This window comes from Lactuca virosa, chromosome 6 (assembly GCF_052849685.1).
Source record: "Lactuca virosa cultivar CGN04683 chromosome 6, Lactuca_virosa_CGN04683_v6, whole genome shotgun sequence".
Lineage (NCBI taxonomy): Eukaryota > Viridiplantae > Streptophyta > Magnoliopsida > Asterales > Asteraceae > Lactuca > Lactuca virosa.
Genome location: NC_136431.1, coordinates 76,210,472 through 76,220,684, shown reverse-complemented (window position 1 = coordinate 76,220,684; position 10,213 = coordinate 76,210,472). Strand labels below are relative to the sequence as shown.

Below are 10,213 nucleotides of genomic sequence, written 5' to 3'. Positions count from 1 at the left end.
GATTGTGGCAATCACACCGGGGGTAGATCCTTATGCTCCAAAATATTAAGAACATGATACTACTAGCCAACCATGAAGAAAGACTCATTCCTACATGCTCAAAAATGTGATGCTTGCCAAAGACATAACAACATCCTACACCAACCGGAAGAACCTCTACATCCTATTATCTCCCCATGGCCATTCATGAAATAGGGTTGGATATTGTAGGAAAATTGCCAGTAGCCCCAGGAGGAAAAGTCTTCATGTTGGTGATGACTGATTACTTCTCCAAATGGATCGAAGTTGAAGCCTTCGTCCAGGTAAGAGACAAAGAGGTAGTATCGTTCATTAAACGAAATATCTTGACTAGGTTCGGGAGCCCGGCTGAGATCATATGCGACAATGGATCCCAATTTATTAGCAAAAGAACAAGCGACTTTTGAACTAGCTGGGGGATCAAAATGATAATGTCCACTCCTGTTCATCCCCAACCTAATGGTCAAGCGGAATCCAGCAACAAAATCATAGTTAATAACTTGAAGAAAATGTTGGACAAAAATAAGGGAGGATGGGCAGAAGAACTTCCTTTCGTTTTATTGTCAGATAGAAGCACTTCCAAAGTGGCCACAGGTCAGACCCCCTATTCCTTGGTATTTGGGACAGAAGCAGTAATACCTACTGAAGTAGTGATCCCAACGGCAAGATACTTGTTGCAAGACCAAGAAAATAATGACAGGATCCTAGCACAGGATCTTGACACCATTGACGAGCTTAGGGATCTCGTCAAAATACGCATCGCTGCTCACCAACAAAGAATCACCAAGTCTTACAATAGGAATATAAGGGTCAGAAGGTTTCAAATAGGAGACTTAGTATTAAGGAAAACATTCCAAAACACCAAGGATCCTAGTGCAGGAAAATTGGCTCCCAAATGGGAAGGACCATATCTCATGGATGTTGAAGCAGGAAAAGGAGCATACTGGTTGGCAACACTCGAAGGAGATGTTATACCAATATCCTGTAATGCCATACACCTTAAAGCATACTACATGTAAGTAGGATCAAATGATCCACAACAAAACCAAGGTACACATGTCCTTTACCTTAAAACTTTTCTTATCATTGATTTTCTCCTTGAACACATTACTAACTTAAGCATCGTAGGGGTGCTAGCTAGACTAACGCCCACCCTTAGCTAACGTTTGCTATGCAAAACGACATATGGTTAAGGATCCTCAAGAATGAAGATCTTGAAACATCGAGATCCTCACAATCGGAGATCCCAAAACGAACGGATCCTCAAATTTGAACACCTGAAGCACAAGGATCTTGACACATAAAGATCCCAATACTTGGTAAACTCCATTATATTTAACAATATAATCCCTAAACTATTATGTACACAAGCTAGAGACTGATCATCTCTCCTACGCCTAAGGGTACTTAATCCCCTCTAAGGTTTAAAGAGCTAATTACCTCTTTCACATGAATAAAGGTTTATACACCTCTCTTGGGCGCATGATATCTAACTGTGGGATACAGATAAGGGGATCATTTCACGATTCAGTGGCTTGGCAATCCTCTTATCTTTAAAACACAAGTTGAGATCCTTATGGTTTATAACATTTTCATGTTATCCAAAAATCGGGATCCTACCCCAGTAACTACTTGAGGCTTATACCATTTTCATGTTATCAGAGATTGGGATTTTGCCCCAGAAATTACACGAGACCTATACAAGATTCATGTTTTCACATGTTGGGAATGTTCCCCGTAAAATCCAATTAGATTGTAACATTTTTATGTTACCTACCCAATGGATTATATCTCAAGAAGGGATCCTCCCCAGAATATAACATTGACGTGTTATCTATTTTATCTAAGTCTGTTATCTAAACAGGTTGTCCTAATAAAAAATTTCCTTTACAAGATCCAAAATCTTTAGGATCTCTGGCGGTAGGGATCCTTACCATTAAGGATCCTCATCAACCTTTTTTGGTTCCCAACATTGAACCAAAGTGCTCTCCTAATTTGAAATTTACCCTCAGTAAAATCTCAAATACTTAAGGAAAACCATAAGACAATCAGGTTCTATATTTCCTTAACTTTGAAGTTTTAAAATCTAGGATCCTAAACCAATCACTGACATATAACCTCTCGTCAATTCCGAATAATTCGCTATTCTAATATCTTCACGAAAATCTTAAAAGCGTGTTAAAAAATTATTACGAGTTGCGAGTTAATCACTAAACTTCTAAGATAAACTTTTAGAATCAGTTATTGTTATTTTTTAACTAAGTATTATCAATTCGTTTTATTTTTTGGGTCTTAACTGTGAAAAGAAAATCAACCATTATATTTAAAGAACAAAAAGGCCTACAACCTTACAAAAGCCATGCATTAAACATCAAAAGCTTATACTGCCCTAATCACCTAAAAGGCCTAGACCTTAACCTGGTCATCATCGGCCTTCTTCTTCTTCTTCTTCTCCTCTTCTTCTCCTCTTGGCCGCACTATAGGATCCTCAGCGACAGTGGCAGGCTTTCCAGTTAGCTTGGCTAATGCCTCACGCCATCCTGTCACGTCCCAAGATCTTGAATGTTCAAGATCCTCAGCTAGCTTGATCTTGGCCTCCAGGATAACCACAACAGCGCTCGCCTTCGCATCCGTTATCACCTCCTCAAGGTCTGCAAGGTGCTCCTCCTATTTCTCGGCCTTTTGCTTGCTCAACAGCTCTACCCTCTGGAGAAGATCTTCGTTGGTGGCCTTCCAGATTATCCCTTGCTCCTTTATAGTGTACTCGACTTTCTCAGCCCAGATCCTAAGATTGTTCGTGCATTGAGAAATATGAGTGGAGATCTGGAAGAAACATAAAGATCAGCAAAGGAAGAAAACATGTATGAAAAATAAATTCATTCATGCAGGAAACTTACGGCCTAGGAGAAAGAGGTCAACTTTCCAAAGGCATCCTCAAGATTGCGGCCCTCTAGACTGAAATTTGTGGCCCCGGAAGACTTTCTCTTTCGGGATCCCAGAGTCCTTACAACCAGTTCGAGCTGAGCTTTCTTTGGAGGAACTGGAGCAGAAGACTTTTCCTGCTTGATTCTGACCAGGCCGCTGGTCATATCATCCTCGTGGTTAGCTAGAGCGAAGCGATCACTGAGCGAACGGCCCTGGAACATGCATAAAAAATAAGGATCCTAATAAGATCGAGGATCTTAAGGAAACTACTTGAGGTCAGAAAGTAAAAAGATGCGTACCTGTAGCCATAAAATCTTTGGTGGAAGATCTTTCTTGGAGATTGGATTGGTCAAGTTTAAGAGATTTATCTTCCTCCGAGAGAGAGAGAAAGTTGGCAATCTTATCTTCTGAATCCCCAGCAACGGGAACAAGTTCCTCGAACTTGAAACCTATAACAAAAAAAACAAAATAAGCATAAGATTTCAGGATCCCAAAGGAAAATACTGAATTCCTACCCTTCTTAACCCAATCCAGGGGCAAGAGATCCCCGCCGAGAAGGAGTCATGTCTCACGAAGAAGTATCTTCCTTTCCTAGCCCCATCGTTATGCTTGGTTTTCAGGATTAAAGGAGACTTGTAGGTTTTGACCTTAAGGAAGAATCGAGAGTTTCCGAAAGTTGTAAGATCGTATACACAGGCCAGCTCATAGAGGCCTATATTCATGCCTTTCGACTGATTTATCTGAGCGATCCAATAAAGGATCCTCTAAATAAAATGCATGACCTTGATATAGGAAATCCCAGTCAACTTGAAGAATTTGGAGATTATTCTCATGAAAGGATACCTTAGACCCAAAGGGAAGGGGTACTCAGGAAAGCACACCCAAGTGGGAGAGACAAAGTCCGACTGAAAAGGTCTGAAATCAAAAGGTCTGAAAACGACTCCATAAGGAAAGGCTCCAGCGAGTCTTAGAGACTCAATATCGTCATCACCAAAAGAGCAAGATTCCTCATAAGAGAGGATTCCTTGATCAATGAAATCATCTTCGGGGAGGGCCAAAATGCTTTTACGAGACACCACCATTTTTCCACCCATGGTGGAATAAAGTCTAGAGGAAAAATTACCTTCTAAATCGCAAGACGGCTCAAGAAAAGCAAAGGAGAACGGATAGCAAAACATGAAAATGATCCTTCATATTTATACTGAAACAGTTAATATGATTTGAATGCTAACGGATAGTAAACTATCCGTTGGAATTTAAATCGCCTTGCTCTTACGGGTTAAAATTGAAAACAATTATCATCTCTTCTTTTATCTATTTACTTTAAGTTATTCCTTTAATATTTACGGAACTAACCCATATATTTTCAGGAATAACTTGGGGGCAATTGTTTGGATCAGGATCCTTACTATATCCAGGATCCTCAAATACCCAGGATCCTCAACAACATCAGGATCCCGACTAATTACCGTTATTATTTTTATCAATATTTATAATGGTCATATTTTTTCTATACAGAAATAGTCAAGGGAAGACTAATTCTCAACGAATAATCATCTCAAATGTGCTAAAGACTCAGAATACTTGGTCAAATAACGCTCATGAAGCCGGTCATAGAGGATCCCGAAAATATCGGACATCTTGTTGGATGGATTACACTATAAATTGACACTTGTAATCTGCACACAACACATTGTTCTTTAGCTTAAGTTTACTCTACAAAATTCTCTACTCATTCTTACTAAGAACTCATTGTAATCTTTACTTTATATCAATAAAATCAATAAAGCAGGTGATCATTATCACCTCCCAAGGTTTTATGTCGGAGATCCTAGCAAGGATCAAAGGCTTTCCTTGTAAACCATCGTGTCACTTTTCTTTTACTACTTGCTATTACACAATCTAAACATCACAGCCTCTCATTCAACTTTGTTGATTAGTACTTGTGTAATTTTTTACCAAAACACTACTCTACTTACATCTCTTTCTCTCTCTCTCTCTCTCTCTCTATATATATATATATATATATATATATATATATATATATATATATAGAGAGAGAGAGAGAGAGATAGAGAGAGAGAGAGAGAGCTAGGCTCATTTGTTTAAACTAATTATTGTGTTATTGTATACATAATTGTGGACCAATCAATTTAAAAACTTAGATAGGGGTAAAATTGTAATCTTAGCTTTTAATTAATTTTAGTAATTAATTATTCAAATCATAAACCCTTTAATTTAGGCAAAATCGTTTACATTTACCGCTTTAAAACCCTAGATAGATTCCTGCTCATACACACTCCTCGTACACAGTCAACATTATCAATCCCCAAATCCCAAGATTGCTCCAACATCCAGGGATTAAGTGAAGTTGTGGCGCCATTAGTTGTTTGGTGGTGGATCGATGGAGTATCCATCGTCATATCAAACAGAAAATCTTCTTCATTGAAATCGAAGCCATGTCTTGCAGAAGCTTGAATCTGCTAATAAACCCTTTCTCTCGCCGGAGGTCACGCATGATAACCCCTGTCTTCTCCTATAAGGCACAATACCCTAAAGTCGCGCCTCCATCGATTCGATCCGATGGCCAGAGCCGGAGACATCTATTGTTTCTTATGACGTCAACAATGGCAATTACGACAATGGAGATACCGTCGATGACGGAGGACGCATGACTATTTCGGATTGGGGAAAAAGCTAAAGAATGCAGAGGAAGAAGCGTCGGAGATCGCGAAGGAAGGAATTGAGTCAGCTGAGAAAGGAGTCAAAGCGGAAGAGAGACATATCGAGGCTACGTCGATGGTTAATGGAATATTAGGGCCTGAAAGCTAATTTTGAAATTCTGATCGATTACTATCACAAATTCACAGGTAATCATTAATCAAACTTTGATTTCTGATTGTTGTTTGTTAAACAGTTGTTTGAATTGAATTATATATCTGTTGATCGTGTTTGTTTCTTAAGGTAGTTTGGTGATTAATAGATGATCAAATCATCAACAACATTTGTTTTCATTTTTCTATTAAAGAATTTACGATTATGTAGTGATATATGGAAAGAGTTTGTAGAAATCTTAAAGAACACAAAAATAATTCTATGACAATATTGCACACCAGGTGTTTGTAGAAATGTCTGAAAGAGAACTTGATGTTCAAATTCTTGAAGAACACAAAAATAATTTATAAGTTCGTTATTTGTGTTACTTGATTTTATCATGTTGTATGAGTTCTCTTAGAATTACTAAAATTTGTTTTATTTTTATCGTATAAAAGCATTCTCACATAGTTTTATTCTTACATAATTCATTTTCATGACAGTTATTCTCATAGAATGAATGAAGTACATGATGATCAATGACCCGAAGGTTTGATGAATGCGTGTGGGATAGACATGAACAATCCTCAATGGTCACCGATCTTCCAGAAAAATGCACTACTCATTGTCATATTCTGTTAGATTAATCTATAATAGAATGATAAGAGTATATGTAATAGTATATTCCAATAGAATAATCTACATATTATATTTGTTTGTTATTAGGGAGTGTTTCATTATTATAGAATAAAATATAAAGTTTTTTATTTTTTCAAGGATGTGATAGAAAATATTTAACTTGTATCTAAAAATTTGTTTATTCTGCGAGAAATAAGTCTCTTTATTAGTTTATGGCTTGCATTTTCATAGAATATCATTATAAAAAGAATGTCATTCTGACAGAATAAAATCGGGTTTAATTATAAAAATTACGATATAATTAAAATTAAAGTAAATAAAAAAATTAGAATTTTAAAATCAAGAGAGTTAATTATCCCAAAAAATATGGAATTTTCCTTTTTTAAATTTATCTAAATTGTCTAAAATACCCTTAGAATGAAATTAGATGATATTTTTCAATTATCTTTAATTTAATAATATGTATTAATCACTTTTTTAAAATAAGTAAAATGATTGACTCACATTTATACATACAATAACACAATAATTACTTCGAATAGAATAATCTAAGTCTATATATATATATATATATATATATATATATATATATATATATATATATATATATATATATGAAAATATATAATGTTCCGGTTATGTAATAATTTATAGTTTTTGTAATTTATTTTTAATCGCATATGTGAGAACTTTTATCATTTTTTATAGTTTAGGAAAAGTAGTCGACGAAGTAATAACATATGTTAGTAAAACTATAAATTATATGAGAGAGCCTTATAAAACATTTAAGATAGATGAATGATAAGTTAGTTAATTTCAGAAAAGAATGATTGAAAGGGTTAACCGTTTGAGATGATATTAAGTAAAAAGTTTTTTGTTAGACAAAGTGAGTTGAACGATGACGTGACAAAAGTAATTAGTCTTTGTAAGGTTCACCATAAAGATGCTCTTAGAGGTGAAGAAAACATATATTAGGTTTTAATATTTCTTTGACAATTAATGAAATATTAAATAAATAAAAACGTTATAAAATGAAGTGGAACATGATGTATAATTTTCTTTGTCACATAGGAGGGACATAGACAATTCCCCAAGGTTTATTGGTAAATCTGTAAAAAATAGATAAATGTTATAATTAATATAACATCTGGTTCCCGGTACGCATTTAATAATAATTTATTCAATTTTGTGGAGCAACTCGACGAGTTTGGAGCCCCAAACTCGTCGAGTAGGAACTAGATTTGACGCAGGATTTTAAGTCACCTACTCAACGAGTTGAGAGCCTCGACTCGACGAGTAGGGCTGCCAGGATGAAACCCAAATTTCAGGGTTTTGCACCCCTATTTAAGCATCCTAATCCCCACTTGCTGGCCTCATTTCCAGCCTCCAAGTCCCAAACCCTAGTTTCACAAACCCTAATGTGTTTGTGAGCTTGTGAGCCATTTTTGAGTGAACTTTGTGTGTGTTGAAGCTTGTGGAAGAAGAAGAAACTAGAGGATTCAAGGAAATGATAGTAGATATAGAGACTTCCTTTCATCCTCATCATTTTCTGGTAATCAAGTCTCTAACTTGCTTAGTAGTTTCTTAGATCTCCTTATTTTCACTTTATTGGGTTTTTGGTCCAAGAAGCTTGATCCTTGGGATATGGACGTAGCAAGTGGGTATACCTTCAGATCTGGGATTTTAGAGGACTTTCATGTCATAAAAGTGAAAACTTTATGGCCATTGAAGCCCCATGCAAACCATAGGATGTCATTTTGGCCTTTTAATCTCCAAAAGGCCATGAATGGAGTGAAAGGTGGAAGCTTTACGTGTCTATGTAGTGTTTAGGGTCTAGATCTCTGTTTGTAGGCTTTAGTTTGGAGTATGGATAGCTTGTGGACCAAGATCTAGGTCCTAACGAGTTAGGGTTTGAGCTAAACCCATTAAGAAAAGGTATTAACGGGTAAAGTTGGAAACTTTACCCTTAAAAGGACATTTTTAGGGTATATGAGAGGTATGAAGCTTAGATCTGAAGAGTAGGGGCTTAATCCATTAAGATGGCCCAAACAGACTTAGGAACTCGATGAGTCTAGTAAGGGACTCGACGAGTTGAGTCGATTTGTCCCGATTCTGTACAAGTTAGAATTCGACGAGTTTGTGAAGGGACTCGACGAGTTGGCTCGTATTATCACGACTATGAGTAGTAAGGGAACTTGACGAGTCAGGAGGATGACTCAATGAGTTTATTCAACTCAGATTGTTGACTTTGACTTTGACTGAACGTTGAATTAGACTTGGACATTGACTTTAACCAAGGTTGACTCGTGAAGGGGTCTTGAAGTAAGGAATGATATCTAAGGGGTTGTTTTGTATAGGGCGTGAGTAGAGCCGGTTGCGGGAGCAAAGACGTTCAACTACTTGACTCGACATTTGAGGTGAGTTTTCCTCCAGTAGGAACGGGTCGAAGGCACCAAGGCTGGCCCTTTTATGTATGTTAGTATGTTCCAGATTAAGGTCTGATGCCGGGCAGGGCCCGATGTAGGTTTATAAGTTTTTTCGGATTTCGATCCGATGTCGGGGCGGTACCCGAAGAATATTAGTATGATTGATGTCTTTGTGATTCTTGCATGTGTTGTATTTGTTTGTTCCGGACTACGGTCCGATGCCGGGGCGGTTCTCGAGGAATGTTTGTATGCTTCCGGATTTCGGTCCGATGTCGGGCGGGGCCCGAGGAATGTTCATATGTCTATAATTAAGTGATTATGCTCATGTTTTGTGTATTAGTAGTTATGCAGTATGCCGACCTTTCCTCAATGTCGGGCGGGGCCCTATGCCGGATGCAGTCTGATGTTGGGCGGGGCACGATGCCGGACAAGGCCGATGTCGGCCAGTGCTCGAGGTACTGGAGAGGGGCCCAATGTATTTTATATGTGTTTATGTGTATGGTATGTGGTAGTTTGGGGAGACTCACTAAGCTTTGTGCTTACAGTTTTCAGTTTTGGTTTCAGGTACTTCCAGAAGCAAAGGGAAGAGCTCGGGATGACTACATTATACACACCATATTGTTTAGCCTGGGAGGATTTACTCTGATATTTTGATATCTGATTTTGATACAGTGTTTTGACATGATGTTTTGAGATATTACCACTTATGTTTTTATGAGATGATTGGATTACTATGGTTTTATTATAAATAAAAATGAAATTTATGGACCGTCTTTATGGGATGTTTCAAGTTGGTATCAGAGCCTTGGTTTGAGGGATTCGGGGACACTCTCGGGTGTGTTTGGACTCAAACTGAGGACTTGGTATGAAAATTTTCAAAAGAATATCATTTTTATAAAAGAATTTTGAAAAGAGAAAAAGAACTTTGAAAAGAGAAAAGGGTGTGGTGCATGCAATCAGCCGATCTCAAGTAAGTACTCCAAAATTACTCATACAAGTGTATGTTATGATATGCTTATGAGAACTGCATGCTAAATTAGGGCTAAGGATCTAGGAAGGATACCTTATGTGTCTGTTATATGTGTATTAACTTTATGAACTGCATGCTAATACAAATTAGTCAGTGATATGATGGCCTGATTAGGATATGCTTCATTATGTATACTCAATGCTCGAATGTTGCTTGCTTTGTGCTTTTAGGAGTTCTAGTTATCTCTAACTAACTAGTAAACGAAAATGTTAAGTTACATATTGCAAGGACTAAATAATTTCAGAAGGTTAGGTTTAGCTCTATTTCGCAGCTCTTGTCTGAGTCTAACCGTTGTAGGGTAGGACCTCTCATTCGAAGAATTATCTGGTCTTAGTGATATGTAATGGTATTCACAAGCTAG

General features: G+C 37.1%; 1 protein-coding gene across 1 annotated transcript; it reads left to right on the top strand.

Annotated features, from left to right (window-relative positions):
• Nucleotides 1-449: 449 nt before the first annotated feature.
• LOC145121654 (uncharacterized) lies at nucleotides 450-1,037 on the top strand. The gene has a single exon (XM_079057370.1). It carries the CDS (start codon nucleotides 450-452, stop codon nucleotides 1,035-1,037), a length of 588 nt encoding a protein of 195 aa, XP_078913496.1.
• The last annotated feature ends 9,176 nt before the right edge of the window (nucleotides 1,038-10,213 follow it).